Source organism: Mauremys mutica, chromosome 2, assembly GCF_020497125.1.
Source record: "Mauremys mutica isolate MM-2020 ecotype Southern chromosome 2, ASM2049712v1, whole genome shotgun sequence".
In the NCBI taxonomy this organism is placed as follows: Eukaryota; Metazoa; Chordata; order Testudines; family Geoemydidae; genus Mauremys; species Mauremys mutica.
The window spans coordinates 79,355,273-79,372,893 of NC_059073.1; the positions used below are offsets into that span (position 1 = coordinate 79,355,273).

The following is a 17,621-nucleotide window of genomic DNA, read 5'->3' on the forward strand; positions in this document are numbered from 1 at the left end:
TAGTTCTCATGTAAAATCTTTGATATATATTTTGAAATATATTAAATCTGATCCTTTCATTGGTGAACACTTTACTCTTTTCGTTTGTTTCCTTCCCTATTCCCAAATAACCTTCCTCCCCGCCAGTCCCCTTGATGGTACCACAGACAGCCATGAGGTTGGCTGGTGGGAGTGGGTGGAATCAGGATGTCATTCTGTAAATACAAAATCCCTGTAAAGCTTATTTTTAATCTTCTGTTTGATCCCCTGCAGTCTAACTGGGAAGCATATAAGTTAAGAGCACTTTTAAGAGTAACTTTATTGTTTTTTGGGTTCCCCCCCCCCTGTATTTGTTCTCTCTTCTCCAGTACTCTGCTTAAGGCTAGATTCTGCAATAAGTTATACTTACTCAGATTAGTAGTCCCTATTTTATCTGGGGTTACTCAGTCAGGGTAAGCACTACTCATCATGCTTAAGGGTTGCAGAATCAGGTTCTCACTCTAAAACTGATTTTGGAGTTGAAAATTAACATTAAACTAAAAGATTACATGTTCTCTATTTTTTATTCTAGGAAAAGACATCATTGAGATACACTAATGAAGTACCCTTTTTGTTTCCTAAATGCTTAGTGTAGCTAATAGATTCTCAAGGCAAATTTAGTGATTGCAGCCCAAAGACTTAAATATTTTGGTGTGACAGTGTGAGTACTATTAGAGGTATTACAAATATGTATTTCATATTGAAAGCAAAAATGCATTGGACCCAGTGGCAGGATCTAGCCCTTATCTATTAAAACCTGAACGGGAATAAATTTAAAGTTCTTCAAATTACTTTGTAAGCAGAACCTGTACTTAAAAAGTTTGACTAATTTTGATGTTATTAGATTACTCAAAATTTACAATTTAAGATGCTAAATGTAAATGCAGTATATATCAGTGAACAGATAGATCTATAAAAGGAAGCATTAAGAAATAATTTGACTTCAGCATTCTGCATATGTAAGTCCTAGTCATTTCTGTAGAAATTACTAGATAACTTCAGGTGTTGACAGTGGGTCAGTTCAGCTAAGAGGAGGATTTTACTTGCATTGGTGGCTGTTGTCACAGGTCTGTTATATGGTGATGTGGCATTGCTGCATCCCATCACTGCAAGACGATGCAAGGGAAAGAGTAGGGACAATAGAAGAATTGTATGTGAAAGGAATTCACATTCCCAAGCAGGACCATAGCCAGCCAAATAAAGTGTGAGTACGTCAGCATGTGGAACTGTTGACCCCTGAATCCTGGTGCACCACTCTCCCACTTCCGTAAACACCATCATTTAGGTTTGATTAGGATGGAGAATCTGTAATGATGTAAAAACAGATATTGGAGGCTAGGCAGGATTCTTGCCTACATGATTTTGAAATACCCTGTGGAATAGCATCTATTTGTAAAGATCTTATGACCATTTGAGACAGAGATTTATCATACAATCTATTATGAATTATTCATAGAATATCAGGGTCGGCAGGGACCTCAGGAGGTCATCTAGTCCAACCCCCTGCTCAAAGGGGGACCAATCCCCAACCAGATTTTTACCCAAGGTCTCTAAATGGCCCCCTCAAGGATTGAACTCACGACTTTGGGTTTAGTAGGCTAATGCTCAAACCACTGAGCTATCTCTCCCCCTGATTCATCTTTCTTCCCCAAAAGGGAGATAAAGCTCCCAGTTGCAGGTCTCCCTACTCCTTGCAGCTTTTGTTTTTGGAAAGGTTGGGGGTGGGGGCAGCAAGAGGCAGATTTTTCTTTAGAGGTGCTGAGATGAGTAAGAGAATACCAATTGGAACATCTTTTTGCGCTCTTATCAAATTCTGTTAAACCTGCTCCAAGAAATGCTGGGTTCCCCTTCTCCCCCCCCCCCCCCCCAAAAAAAAAGGCTACTGAGCAAGGCATCCATTCCTGATTTCATTTCACAGTCTTCTGTCTACTGAGCCCTCACATCAGACGCCAAGGGGAAATCAGTATTCCTATAAGCTAGGGGAAAAGTTGGAAAACTCCCCCTCTGCTTTTACTTTTAAATCCTGGGTTAGCTTGGATTAGATGAAACCACAGAGTTTTAAAACTTGGAGAGCATTAAAAGTTAAACAGCACTGAAATTATTATTTCTGTCTCCTAGGTGGTAAAACAGGTACTGGAACAGTGTTGGCTACTGTAGCTGCTTGCGACAGATATTACCCCAGCGTGACTCCAACAGACTTTATAATGTGCAGAGACCGAAAACCAGTTTATATTACTGCAGTCACTCCTAATGAGTCTCCCTATTCTGCACCTTTCAGATTTGATATTTCTGACAGGAGTATGAATTCAGGATGGCAAACAGTACAACAAGATGGTATGCAATATTGTGCACTCTTTTTTTTAAAAACAAGAATATTAATAGTATTGCCAGATTTATTGTATCTTTTCAGTAAGCAGACTTGTGCCACTTTTTTGTATTTTTGACATACTTACAATAAGTATTTGGAGATGAATCATACCATACCAGAGTCACAGAAAGCATGCAAACCCTCAAACAGGAAATAGCAAAGCAAGATAGAAACCAGCATGATCAAATAGAAAGGTAGTTTATTTTAACCTAAGATATCCTTCAGAAAATGGAAGTCCAAGGAATAAAAAGGAACAATGCAGGCAAAAAGTCTCTAAGTTAGAGGACTAAAACCAGTTTTGAAGGGCAAATAGCCAAATATCTGAAAACAAATAGGAAGATTTTTAAATAGAAGCAAGAAAATTGTAAGAGGTGGGTCTGTTGAATTACAATGGAGTAAAGGGGACACTTAAGAGAGAATAAGGACATGGCAGAAATGCTACATTTCTTGGCATCGCTCTTCACCAAATGAGGAAGTTAGGGAACCACCTACTCCAAACTAGGACCAAATTCAAGTTTCCTTTGTAACCCCCTAAACAGAACTCTCTATACAGTCCAGCATTGCCCCTGACCTGTAGCCCAATGCTGTCCTCCTGCAGATCCAGCTGACGGTACCTCGAACAGAAAAGAGATGGAGAGGAGCTCCAGAGAGCTCTCTGCTCCAGCTATTCTGGCTTTGGAGTAGCCCTTTTGGAACAGTGGGGAAACTCCTGTAAGTTACAGCAGATACAGGGGCTGCTCTAACTACTCTGAGAGCCATGCTGGCACCTTGATCAACCCAGAAATAGGAAGGTGCAGAGGTGGATGGTGTCTTCTGAGAGGCACAGCACAGAATCTGAATCCCACTCATTTCAGATAAAGATGAGATTAAAGTGTCAAAAGAGGGAGGTGATGGAATAAACTGAAAAACACTAACAAAAGTCACCAGAAACTGATGGTTTTTAAGAATGATATGGCCAAGCTGCTAACACAAATATATGATATCTCTTAAAAATGAACAGTTATGCTGGAGGATTAGAAGGTACAACATGTTATACTTGAACTAGTCAAAAACAGTTGGAAAAAATGTGTTTTGCCCTGATTATTTCCTGTATCTCAACATCTATAAGATCCAGCCTTTTTCTCTCTCTCTCCCCCTCCCCCCCCCCACCGACCTCTATAATTCCTGTTCAGGCTCTCACCACATTCTTAACTACTACAACCTCCTCCTCTCTAGCCTTAACAAATGTAACATTGCATTCAAAATGCTGTCTCAGTGATCATTTTCCTAGTTTGTCATTTCAACCATTCCTCCTTCTTCCCCTTTTCTCATCTCCCTCCTTCTCCAGTGAGTCAGACACAAAAATTACTTGTCTTCACTTAAGACCCTTTACTTTAGCCCCTTTCTGGTCTATCTCACCCTACCTATAAATCTTATTCATTTATTGAGATGTCTATTTCTGCCTCCATTCTCCCAATAAGGAAGGGTTGCCCATTTTGTCAGACTGTCCAACAAGCACATTTGTTCTTTCTCACGTATCTACAAGGAGCTCCCTGTAAACATTCTCAAAGCCATTTCACGCTTCCTCCTTCAAACTCTCCTGTACCATGATAACTACAAAAATTTGACTGTGGTTAGACACTCCTTTTCATGCTGTTCCTAATCATCACATTGTTACCTTGAGGGGCATCAAATTTAAAACTAACAAGTTTGTATTGTGTATCTATTTCCTTTTAACATGTGAAACTCACTGCCACAAGGTATTAATGAGGCCAAGAGTTTGGAGGAATTAAAAAGTGATTAAAAATATCCAATATAAATTACTAGAGTTTCATTAGACAAACTGAAATATTTTAGAAGGGATATACATTTTCATGTCTCAAGGTAAAGCCAACCAGTAACTGGTGGGAGTTAGGAAGAAACTTCTCTAGTGGGCATCTTACTCATTGTTATCCAATATTGGTTTCTTGTATCATAGAATATCAGGGTTGGAAGGGACCAGGAAGTCATCTAGTCCAACCCCCTGCTCAAAGCAGGACCTACTCCAACTAAATCATCCCAGCCAGGGCTTTGTCAGGCCTGACCTTAAAAATCTCTAAGGAAGGAGATTTCACCACCTGCCTAGGTAACCCATTCCAGGGCTTCACCACCCTCCTAGTGAAAACATTTTTCCTAATATCCAACCTAAACCTCCTCCACTGCAACTTGAGATCATTACTCCTTGTTCTGTCATCTTCTACCACTGAGAACAGTCTAGATCCATCCTCTTTGGAACCCCCTTTCAGGTTGTTGGAAGCAGCTATCAAATCCCCCCTCATTCGTCTCTTCTGCAGACTAAATAATCCCAGTTCCCTCAGCCTCTCCTCATAAGTCACGTGCTCCAGCCCCCTATTCAGTTTTGTTGCCCTTCACTGGACTACATTAGCCATTTTTCAGGCATCCGGGATCTCACCCGATCGCCAGGCGTTTTCAAAGATAATGGCCGATGGCTCTGCAATCACATCCGCCAACTCCTTTAGCACCCTTGGATACAGTGCATCCGGCCCCATCTATTTGTGCTCATCCAGCTTTTCTAAATAGTCCTGAACCACTTCTTTCTCCACAGAGGGCTGGTCACCTCCTCCCCATACTGTACTGCCCAGTGTAGTAGTCTGGAAGCTGACCTTGTTTGTGAAGACGGGCAAAAAAAGTGTTGAGTACATTAGCTTTTTCCACATTCTGTCACTAGGTTGCCTCCCTCATTCAATAAGGGGCCCACACTTTCCCTGATCATCATCTTGTTGCTAACATACCTGTAGAAACCCTTCTTGTTACTCTTAACATCCCTTGCTAGCTGCAACTCCAATTGTGATTTGGCCTTCCTGATTTCACCCCTGCATGCCTGAGCAATATCTTTATACCCCTCCCATGTCATTTATCCAAGCTTCCACTTCTTGTAAGCTTCATTGTAAGCAAGGATTTCACTGGTTTCAGAATAGCAGCCATGTTAGTCTGTATCCACAAAAAGAACAGGAGTACTTGTGGCACCTTAGAGACTAACAAATTTATTTCAGCATAAGCTTTTGTGAGCTACAGCTCACTTCTTCGGATGCATAGAATGGAACACACAGACAGGAGATATTTATACATACAGAGAACATGAAAAGGTGGAAGTACGCATACCAACAGGAAGAGTCTAATCAATTGAGATGAGCTATCATCAGCAGGAGGAAAAAAAACTTTTGAAGTGATAATTGAGATGACCCATAGAAGGTGTGAGGAGAACTTAACATAGGGAAATAGATTCAGTTAGTGTAATGACCCAACCATCCCCAGTCTCTGTTTAAACCTAAGTTAATTGTATCTAATTTGCATATTAATTCGAGTTCAGCAGTCTCTCTTTGGAGTCTGTTTTTGAAGTTTTTTTGTTGCAAAATTGCCACCTTCAAGTCTGTCACTGAGTGGTTAGAGAGGTTGAAGTGTTCTCCCACTGGTTTTTGAATGTTATGATTCCTGATGTCAGATTTGTGTCCATTTATTCTTTTGCGTAGAGACTGTCCGGTTTGGCCAGGATTTCACTGTTAAGCCAAGCTGGTTGCCTGCCATATTTACTTTTCTTTCTGCACATCGAGATGGTTTGTTCCTGCAACCTCAATAAGGATTCTTTAAAATACAGCCAGCTCTCCTGGACTCCTTTCTCCCCCCCCCCCCGCCCCCAATGTTATTCTCCCAGGGGATCGTGCCCATCAGTTCCCTGAGGGAGTCGGTCTGTTTTTCTGAAGTCCAAGGTCCGTATTCTGCTGCTCTCCTTTCTTCCTTTTGTCAGGATCCTGAACTTGACCATCTCATGGTCACTGCCTCCCAGGTTCCCATCCACTTTTGTTTCCCCTACTAATTCTTCCGTTTGTGAGCAGCAGGTCAAGAAAAGCTCTGCCCGTAGTGGGTTCCTCCAGCACTTGCACCAGGAAATTGTCCTCTACACTTTCCAAAAACTTTCTGGATTGTCTGTGCACCACTGTATTGCTCTCCCAGCAGATATTGGGGTGATTGAAGTTCCCCCATGAGAACCAAGGTCTGTGATTTAGTAACTTCTGTTAGTTGCCTGAAGAAAGCCTCGTCCACCTCATCTCCCTGGTCTGATGGTCTATAACAGACTCCCACCACTACATCACCCTTGTTGCTCACACTTCTAAACTTAATTCAGAGATGCTCAGGTATTTCTGAAGTTTCATACTAGAGCTCTGAGCAGTCATATTGCTCTCTTACATACAATGCAACTCCCCCACCTTTTCTGCCCTGCCTGTCCTTCCTGAACAGTTTATATCTATCCATGACAGTATTCCAGTCATGTGAGTTATCCCACCAAGTGTTATTCCTATCATATAATTCTGTGACTGTGGCAGGACTTCCAGTTCTCCCTGCTTGTTCCCAGGCTTCTTGCATTTGTGTATAGGCACTTAAGATACAGGCAAGTCGCATCTTAGGCGCATTTAACATGCGCGAATTCAGCTTTGTGCGGTCAGCAAAAACGGGGGAAAAAAAGAAAAACAATAATATAAAAACTGCATCTGTAGTGCGGGCGATTCCGCCCACCATTCAGCTCAATGAGTGTTTCACTATACGCTGTTTTCGCTTTACGTGCTAACTGCAGAACGGAACCCCTGCGTAAGATGAGACTTGCCTGTAACTCGCTGATCATCCTGCTTTCTCAGTCCTCCCCTATTGCGCTCTCCTGCTCATGCTTCCTCGTGGTATCTGACTTCCCCACTTACCTCAGGGCTTTGGTCTCCTCCTGGGATTTTGCTGTAAGACATCTTGCTGTAAGGCCACTCACCACCAGAAAAAAGATACCAAACCAAGACTGCTCCTCTGAGTATGGCAGTTCCCATGTTAGGGAATGGAGGAAGATTTAATTAGCTTCTGTTTCTTTAATAGAAAAAAAAAGACAACAGAAGGTCCCTTCATCAGGAGCATGGGCTGGCATATTCACTGTGAAAACAAATATCATTTTAAATCAATAAAACTGAAAACAAACAATAACAAACCCTATCAAAGTTTCTTACTAGTGACCTTCAGAAGAGGACTATGCAGCTCTTTCGTTTCATTTCCTGTTCTTAATCATCAACAAAGTATACTTAGAGAAGGGGTGTAAATCTTAGAAATATTTTTTGTTGTCCATGTCAGTGATAAAACTTAACTGTATGGTACCACGCAGAATAACTGCTTTCCTATCCAGTAAATGAAAGCTAGAGAATTAAGCTCCAATCCTGCAAAGAGGTCTCTTACCCCTGTACAGTGTCTCATTGACTTCATTTAATACACCAGTGGCTTCAGCGGGACTTTATATATTTAGGTGATATAGTCCACCCACGTGGATTCCTTTGTAGGGCTGAAGCCTTAGAAATTTCCTTTGCATCACTTGCAAAGAAAAGGTAACAATTGTTTAACATTCAACGTTGGATTTGTTTTATCTTTTTTGCAGATAAATCTATATTACTTTCACCAAGGACTGATATTCCATATGGAATATATAAAATTCCTGTCAACGTGAGGGATAATAAAGGAAGACAAGGAACAAGTGTGGTTACAGTTAACTATTGTGATTGTACTACTCCAAGTGATTGTGGTACTCTCCGACAAGATGACCCAGCTGTTACTCTTGGTGTATGGGCCATCCTTGCAATGATTCTGGGATCACTATTACTGCTATGTAAGTATGTTGATACTTTTATGTGAAATGCAAAATGTTCTCTTTTTTTAAAATCAGATACTAGATTGTGTTTCAAAATTGACACTGCCTCTTCTTTTAAGATTCTTACATAGCCTGCATCATCACAGTATTTGAGCAACTTCTAGAAGTGTGTTTAAATGTGATTAATATCTGTCACTTGTGGTTCTTTTCTTCTCTCTTCCTCCCTCAGGGGAGAGTTGATGTCGGGATTTTGTAAAGTAATTTTTTAGGGCTGTCAAGCAATTAAAAAAATTAATCATGATTAATTGTGCTGTTAATAATAGAGTACCATTTATTTAAACATTTTCAAATATATTGATTTCAATTACAAAACAGGACACAGTGTACAGTGCTCACTTTTGATTTTTTTAGTACAGATATTTGTAATAAAAATATAAAGAAATAGTATTTTTCAATTCTCTCATTACAAGTATTATAGTGCACTCTCTTTATCATGAAAGTTGAACTTGTGGGAGATAATGCTGCTTGTTTCTTGTTTACAGTGTCATGTGAAAGTCAGAAAAGGCATTTGCATGGGACGGTTTTAGCCAGCATCGCAAGATATTCATATGTCTCTTCTTGCTTCAACCACCATTCTGAGGACATGTGTCCATGCTGATCACAGGTTCTGCCTGATAACGATCCAAAGCAGTGTGGACCGATGCATGTTCATTTTCATCATCTGAGTCAGATGCCAGCAGATAGTTGATTTTTCTTTTTTAGGTGGTTTGGGTTCTGTAGTTTCCACATCAGAGTGTTGGTCTTTTAAGACTTCTGATACCATGCTCCACACCTTGTCCCTCTCAGATTTTGGAAGGCACTTAAGATTCTTAAACCTTGGGTCGAGTGCTTTATCTATCTTTAGAAATTTCACATTGGTAACTTCTTTGCGGGTTTTAAGTATTCTTAAAATGAACATGTGCTGGGTCATCATCCAAGACTGCTATAATATGAAATATATGGCAGAATGTGGGTAAAAAAAAAGCAGGAGATGTACAGTTCTCCCCCCAGGAGTTCAGTCACAAATTTAGTTAATGCATTACTTTTTTAACTAGTGTCATCAGGATGGAAGCATGTCCTCTGGAATGGTGGCGGAAGCATGAAGGGGCATGCAAATGTTTAGCATATCTGGCACGTAAATACCTTGCAGTGCTGGCTACAAAAGTGTCATGCAAACGTCTGTTCTCACTTTCAAGTGGCATTGTAAATAAGAAGCGGGCAGCGTTATCTCCTATAAATGTAAACAAACTTGTTTGTCTTAGCCATTGGCTGAACAAGAAGTAGGACTGAGTGGACTTGTAGGCGCTAAAATTTTACATTGTTTTGTTTTTGAGTGCAGTTATGCAACAAAAAAATCTACATTTTCATGATAAAGAGAATGCACTACAGGACTTAAGAGGTGAACTGAAAAATACTATTTCTTTTAGCATTTTTACAGTTCAAACATTTGTAATAAAAATAATATAAAGTGAGAACTGTACACTCTGTATTCTATGTTGTAATTGAAATCAACATATCTGAAAATGTAGAAAAACATTCACAAATATTTAATAAATTTCAATTGGTATTCTATTTAACAGTGCGATTAATCGGGATTAATTTTTTTGAGTTAATCGTGTGAATTAACTGTGATTAACTGATTGCTAGTGCCGCCCCTGGCAAAAACTAGAGCTATTTCGCCTCCCCAAGCAGGGCGGCACGGTGCGGGGGGTGCTCTGGCGGTCGCCGGTCCCGTGGCTCTGGTAGACCTCCCGCAGACGTGCCTGCGGAGAGTCCGCTGGTCCCGCGGCTCCGGTGGACCTCCCGCAGGCACGCCTGCGGATGCTCCACCGGAGCCGCGGGACCAGCGGACCCTCCGCAGGCACGTCTGCGGGAGGTCCACCGGAGCTGCCTGCTGCCCTCCCGCGGGACGCTGCCCCAAGCGCGCGCTTGCTGCGCTGGGGTCTGGAGCCGGCCCTGGTTTTTGCACACCAGAGTATTCAGAGGCTTCAAATTTGCCAGTCACTAATCACACTTCATATTTTATCTCCAGACACAAATCCAAGTACTTTATCAATACTGGAATATGCACATATTCCTCTCAGAGATGCATAAAAATCCAGTACCTTATACTCAAGATGCTCTTTCATTTTATTTTCCCTTGTGTAGTAATCCTGATTACACTTTGTGGCTGTTATGGCACGGGGGCAGTGAGTAAACATGTGCCTGATGATTTAGCTAATCAGAACTTAATTATATCAAACACAGAAGCACCAGGAGAAGAGGTGATGGTGAGTTGTGTTTTTATTTATTTAACTGTAGGAACATGTAACGAAGATATTGTAGTTACCACAGTATGACATGGAGACCCTTTGCAAATTTGTGAATCAGTGAGTAAGTGAAACAGTAAAAAGCTAGGATAATGCATTTGTAAATGTATTGTTCATTTGAAAAGCATGGTTTAATTTTTAAATAGAGAGATGGGTTAAATAGGAAAAGGAGCAGGGTGCTCAAATCTTGAGGTCAGGGTTTAGTAGAGGAAGACCCGGACAGGCTGTGGGGACCTGGACAGAAGAGTCTCATAACTAGGACACACTCTCCTCCATAACCTGGAATTAAATCCAGAAATCCTGAGTCTTTACACATTCCTCTGCTGTAAGCAAGTATATGAGAAACCCACTGGCAAATTCTCTTTCTCTCCCACTTCTAATGGCTGGTCCATACAGGGGATAACAGCATGTAACTGTTATCAGTTACTCTGTTAGCTCAAGTGGTTAAAAGAACATTTGAAGTTGCAAAATCAAGCACTCAAGTTTGGAAATGACAGAATTGCAAGGGGAACATTCATTCTGCAAAATGGCAAAGTCACTAAACACCTGAAGCTTCTAAGGCTGGGCTCATGCTGCTGTAGCAGCACTGCTACCACCATGGGAACACCTAGGAGCTGCCAGAGCAGCTTTACCTTTGGGATAGGAAAAAGAGCCAGGTCTCATCCCTGACCTGACACAGTTTCAGTAACCTGTGACCCCCCTCTCGGGGCAAGACCCCTACCTCCCAGGGTCAGGGGGGTGGGAAGGAAGGAGAAGAAAAACCTGACCAGGCTCCCCTTTTTCCCCTCCAACTCCCCTCCCCCCCCATCCAAACTGCCATGGCCCGGCCTAGTTCCCCTTCTTGGGACACTATGCAGGGAAGGAGCTCCCCAAACTAAGTGTGTGAGTGGAGGGATGAGGTGAAAGGGAGGTGAGAACTGAGCCAGGGCTCTCCACACCCAGCCACCCTCAAGACTCCGTCTATTTCCCCCCTGTGGAATAACAGCCTTCTGCTGCTACCTAATGTTGCTCAGGTAATATCAGTCCATGCTGAAGCCTCTGGATTCAAATCATAATCAAGCATTATTTTGGGGTAAAGGGAGGTGTTACAGTTGCACACAGTAGCAGTTTTTTCCTATTAAAAAGTTAATCACATTTAAAATGTTCCTTAGGTTTCAAAAAGTTAGGAAATGTCCGATTTATGATGGCCTATTTAAGGTTACACAGGCATCCTTGTGTCTAGGCATTGTGAAAGTCTTTAATTATGTGATCATATACAATTTTTTCTACAGGACTCCAGCTTCATTCAGTGCAAAGACTGAAATGCCCAAGGGAACAGAATGAAGGTTGCATAAGCAACTATAAATTTGGCTTTGCAACTTTTTGGTGCTTGACTTTGCAACCTAAATAATGTTATTTTATTTATGTAACTCTATAGCATACTAGCAAATGATCTGTAATATGAAAGTATCTGAGTGCTTTTTGCTTCCCAAAGTGGTCCTTTGTAGGAGGCTCTCTAAATTATATGCATCTAAAGGCCATCAGCTGCCCATAATTTATGCACAAATGTCTTTAGACATCAGTGAGTGCTCAGTGGTTTCAGTACAATACTGTATGCACACAAAATAAGACATTTCAGTTTAAGCACTGACCATTTCCAAGTCCTGTATCCTTTTGAAGTGATATGTCCAAAACCAAAGGTGATAAAGAAAAGGAAATATTTTTGTTAGAAAAATTTACATCTGAAGTATTTTGGTAAGATTTTTCCCCCCTCCCCCACTATTATCTTTGCTTTTAGGATCCAAATATAATTCCTCTACAAGCTGCAACTGTAAATTCTTGTGATCAAGGGGTTGGCATGGGCACAATAGGACATGAAGTAAAAACTGGGGGACAGAGTTTTGAAATGTCCAAAGGAGGACATCAGACCCTGGAATCAGTCAGGGGATATGGACAGTCCACGATGGAACAAGGCAGATACTCATACTCAGAATGGCAGAATTTCATGCATTCTCGTCTAGGTGAAGTAAGTATTTTGATATTTGTCTCAGGTATCATACTGTTTGAATTTATGACAGTTCTCTTCCCCCCGCCACCCCTTTGATGATTGTTAGACCACTCTTTGAGCAAAACGAAGACAATCATTTAACTATCTCCAATTACCCCCAAAGAGAAACACACCAAAATAGTTTTTAAGCAGAACTGTTATTTTCCATTTAGAATGTGACTGCTGTGTGTGTGTGCATAGATGTACTTGCTTTTGGTCTAACTGTCCATTGTACTGATTTTTATCTAAATGCTTCCAAAAGATAAAATGTAATGCCTGATGCACATGCTGGATGTGGTGCACATATTGCTGTGCAACATTAGAAAACGTATGTGCACCATGCACCAAAAACCAAGTTTTATGTATAGGGCCCTGCCAGTTTCCTGTCTGTGAAAAACATGTGTCAGACCGTGAAATAAGCCCTTCCCTGTGAAATCTGATCTTCCCATGCTACTGGGAGCGCCCCAGCCTGGGGAGGGACAGGACTTGTCCATCCCCTGCACGGCTGCTCAGGGAGGGGGAAAATGAGATCAGACCCACCTCCTGGGTACCTTTTGGGTTGGGACCTCCATGATTACAACACCATGAAATTTCAGATGTCTGAAAATGTGAAATTGACGAATTTTAAAACTCTCTGGCTGTGAAATTGATCAAAATGGACTGGTGGTAGGGCTGTATTTGTGTAAATCAATGGAATTTGGTAGGGCTGTATTTGTATAAATCATGCTTTTAATCTTGTTTTCAAATGGATTTAATTGTTTAACAGGTTAACCAGTTTCTTCACATATTATTATGTGTGTGATCAGTAGAAAATGATTTTTGTTAAATACTTCTTTTATAGTGTGAATGATATAGACCAATCATGTGCATTTTTTGTATGTAGGAACCCATTAGAGGACACACTCTGATTAAAAATTAAACAATGAAAGGTAAATCAAAAATTATTTTTATGCCATACGTTTAGGATAACAGTTAAAGAAAACTAATAGTATATTTTTCTTTTTATGCAGAAGGTGTATATGTGCAGACAGAATGAAGAAAATAAGCATTCTGAAGATTACGTCCTCCCATATAACTATGAAGGAAGAGGATCGTTGGCTGGTTCTGTAGGCTGCTGCAGTGATCATCAAGAAGAGGAGGTGCTTGACTTTTTAGATCAGTTGGAACCCAAGTTTAGGACATTAGCAGAAACATGTGTAAAGAGATAAGTGTACCTATCAGAGTACTGAAATCTGTAAATAAATGGTATTTTCGTGCTTCTCAGAGGATAGATATTTTTAAACTTGAAGGTATTCTGTATTTTTTTTTCTTACTAAGGGAAGTGGTTTACAAAATATATTTAGGGTTGTTATAAGGATGTAAATCCTACATTAATTCTGCAGTACATAATAATTTTTGACCTGTACTCATTACCTATGCTTTAAAGTTCATATCTTAGGTGTTTCTTTTAAAATGATGTGAATACAATAATGTTGCATTCTACTTAACATTATATTTTCTATTGTGTTTACTTTTAATACAAGACTTAGTGTATTCCTTATTTTAAGTATTCACCTTCAAAGTTTTCTTTTATTTGGCTTGAGAGGTGGAAAGCTCTATTTCATTTTTTTTCTTCATAGGAAAAAATAGTGTATATCAAAATAACTTGTTTTAATGTCTTACCTGTACAAATTGAGATCCAAGACTTTTTTTTTAATTTTACAAGTAAAATTTCAGATTAAGATACTAGAGGATTACATTGGAAGAAACTTTGTTGGATGGAAAACAAAAAGAAAAACAAACTAGTATGTTCTGTATATATGTAACAATGTTCAAAAGTATATTTCCTCCTATTGGACTAGTGCCCACCAAACGTACTATCCCAAGGGATGTAGATAGGTATTGTATGTAAGCACTTTAAGTAATACGCTTGGAGAACATGAGTTCAGGATATAGGGATAACTATTGTAATGCAAGTGCAGTACAAGAGACCCCATATCTTGAACTCGTGACTGCCAGGAATATTACTTATTGTGTTCTAGATAAAATTTGTACCTCAGCTGTTTGTGAGCTTCAGTATCACCACATCAGAGATGGTGAATACTGCCTAAAGTTTTAAACAATATAGCTACTCATGCCTACTGTAAAATTCAGGTTAGGTATGTGTCACTGGAGGGGAAAAAAAAGGACCAAGGCAAAGGAGGCAGTGACAACTTTATTTATAATCATATTATAGAATCAGTCATTTCTTTCTGTGAGCAGAAGTGACACAAAAGATAGCATAAAACTGGACACAGACAGCATTGATGAATTTTTTTCAAGAATAATTTAAGTGTGAAGCCCACTGTTATGGACAGTAAATATCCTACTATTTATTAATATGAGGAGTTGTTACTTACTCACAGGTACAAATATAGACAGATCCCTGACGAAAGTTAACAAATGTATTGCCCAAGCACAATTCAAGTTTTAAAATACTTTGACACTGTACTGTATATAAGATTGTGACCTCATGATTGTGATAGTAAGATATAAACCACCAATTCCTGAAATCAATAAGTCTTCAGCTGGTTAATATTTGCTATCCTGGGTAAATTATTCATCTTTGCTGTGCTCTCAAGATTCTTTTGTGCATTAAATAAATTTCCCTTGTATTATAAAAAAAAGAGAAACTTAAGTTTTTTTTTTTTTGTTTTTTTGTTTTTTTTTTTAAATGTTGCTTTTAGGAGTTGCTCTGTAAACACATGCCTTAGGATGGAAATTGTTTTTAACCTGTATTATATGATTTTTTTAAAACAAGTTATCCATGACAATAAAGGGTCATGTTGCTCTGAGTCTGTATGGAGAACTGCCATTTGATGACAATGAGAATTCCACACACGGTTACAAGTCAGAGCAAAACCCTAATTGTCTAAAGAACTGCAAAAGGTAGATACAAAGCTTTACACTTTAAGTAACATTTTATCTATCAGACTGTAAGTAGACTTCAGAATATTTCTAATAAGATCTAATTGTGATAAATAGTCTTCACGAGGATGAAAATGTTAGAAGTATTCTAGATGATCAGTAGTCTGTTTGGCAGTGGAGCTGAATTTACCCTGAGCAATGTCCGCTGCCAACACTAAAGGCAAGACCGTCACTGAGATCAAAGATTTTAATAAGATCCAAGGTATTCTGAACTAATCTTGTTACAATAAAAGTAAATCCTGATGGCATTTGCTACTCACCCACCCCAGTGAGTTTCTTTGTATATTAAGGGCCAGGACCTCAGCCAGTGTAAATTGGCACATCTCCATTGATGCAAATGGAGCTATGCTGTCCTCACACCAACTGAAGATGAGGCCCTAAGGAAATTATTAGTTTATCTGTTTTCATATACAGTATCGTCAATGTTAGGTGTAGATATTTTAAGATGACTTGATTTCCTCTTCCCTTTAGAATCTTTTTTTTCAGCTATAAGAAAGACTTTTTGACTTATGAAGGTCCATGGTAAATGTAACCACAAACAAAAAAAACACACTGAATATAAAAAGTAAAATTCCAGGACTGTTTTCATTATTCAAGAAGACACCAGAGTAGTGGTACTCTGTTTAAAAATTAGGGCCAAAAAAATTCATCCTTGGTGTGACTTAATTGAATGTATTGGAGCGAAAAGCATGTTACCAATCTAATTTACATTCGTCATTTATTCTGTTTGATTATTTTGTTCATTTTACTCAGCTTGGACAATTCAATTAAAATGAGTCAGTTTCACTTGTACATTGCTGCATGCATTGCTTGAATAGCAAACCATTTTCCTTTGACATTACTATTCATTTTTGTAAAGTATTTTTGTTACTACCAAGCCTAAATGTGGTGCCATAGCTACCTGGTAGTGTTCCTGTTAAATTTGGTAACCTTATGCTAAAGAAGGTAATAGCCTACACTAGGAAAATAATTTTAAAATAGATTGTCTAATCTAATTTGAGAATTTGTATAAACCATAAAATTTATAAATCTTAAAACAAAACCTTAGCTATAAAAAAAATGCTCTAAGCACACAGTATTTGAAAATGTATACTTCACTGATTGTTACTGTCTTGAATGACTTGTTCTCTCCAACTAGGTAATTTCAAAAACTGTCTAGTTGTGTAAACATGATCTTGTTTAATGTCATCATTTTAAAAAAAATATTTTGTACAACAGTGAGTAATAAAATGGATTTTTGGAAAATAAAAGGACTGCAAAAGTAGTTCATTCCTTGTATGCTAGAAAAAGAATAGATGTAGACCTGAATCTATGCAATATCAATTAAAATATGTACTGTTACAAGTTAGCCAGGGAGGTTACCTGATCTAATTAGGGGAACTACTGTAGTTAAATACTTTTCCAATATGTAGAACAACTAAATGGAAAACTACTTACCTACCACACCTGAGCCAAACAGGCCACTGATTTTTATGCAGAACTCCTCTTTGTAACCAATGGAGAATTCAGGTGCAGGAACAGTGAACCATGGCCACTTGGAGCTGTAGGGGATCATGCCTGCGGACAGCAATGTAAACAAAATGTCTCGCGGCCTGCCAGCGGATTACCCTGGTGGGCTGCATGCTGAAGGTTGCTGACCCCTCTAGTCAGTAAGGTCCAAATTGATATTCTTGTTTTTAAAAAGAGAGTCCTATTCAGATACTGAAATAAGTTTGTCTTCAGCTGATGTGTGGTAGGTTGAACTTTACAAACTCCATGCAGTCAGACAATTTTCTAATGATTACAAATAGATTAAGTTACTTATTCCAGCTATGTACGGCATTACCTTTGTGTCGGCAACACTTTACCAAATAGCTGCCTGAGAAGGAAACGAGAAAAGATGAGTGGGGCAAATGGAATGAAATAAGATTCTACAGAGCCTTACACAAGTATGTCACACTGCAGTCAGATTACTCCCATGCAAAAGACCACTCATGTAAGTTATGGTTTGCCCTCACTTCAAGCTAATTCCTTGTTTCTGTCACAGGCACTTCTAGTAAGTGAAGAGATGATTTTCAGTCAAAAGACTATTTTCCCAGAGGCAAAAATGCTGGTGATTGGGGTAGCTACATTTCCAATGGAGATGGGTTTCAAAATATCTAACTACACTATAAGTCAAGCCTTGTCTTTGCCTTACCCCTCTTTCCAGTTCAGTTCTGCTAACGTGGTATGTTAACAAATATTGCTGCCTCCACCCCAATGTTTGCTCCATATCATCCCTGAAGT

The 17,621-nt window shown here is 39.4% G+C and overlaps 1 protein-coding gene and 1 long non-coding RNA gene across 3 annotated transcripts in view; one reads left to right on the forward strand and one right to left on the reverse strand.

Annotated features, from left to right (window-relative positions):
- DSC1 (desmocollin 1) overlaps positions 1-16,601 on the forward strand; it is a 39,468-nt gene extending 22,867 nt beyond the window's left edge. Inside the window, exons 12-17 of one of the 2 annotated variants that reach the window (XM_045004950.1) lie at positions 2,137-2,352; positions 7,827-8,054; positions 10,224-10,345; positions 12,162-12,389; positions 13,294-13,339; positions 13,421-13,562. In XM_045004950.1, the coding sequence (XP_044860885.1) occupies positions 2,137-2,352; positions 7,827-8,054; positions 10,224-10,345; positions 12,162-12,389; positions 13,294-13,329 (830 nt within the window). In that variant the 3' untranslated portion in view covers positions 13,330-13,339; positions 13,421-13,562. Of the gene's footprint in view, positions 1-2,136; positions 2,353-7,826; positions 8,055-10,223; positions 10,346-12,161; positions 12,390-13,293; positions 13,340-13,420 lie in introns of both variants that reach the window. The other variant, XM_045004948.1, reaches the window with a different exon arrangement.
- Positions 6,356-17,621, reverse strand: part of LOC123363682 — a 35,260-nt gene continuing 23,994 nt past the window's right edge. The window contains exons 2-3 of the long non-coding RNA XR_006576858.1: positions 16,794-16,913; positions 6,356-7,333 (exon numbers count right to left, since the gene is read on the reverse strand). This is a non-coding gene — a long non-coding RNA (uncharacterized LOC123363682). The remainder of the gene's footprint in view (positions 7,334-16,793; positions 16,914-17,621) is intronic.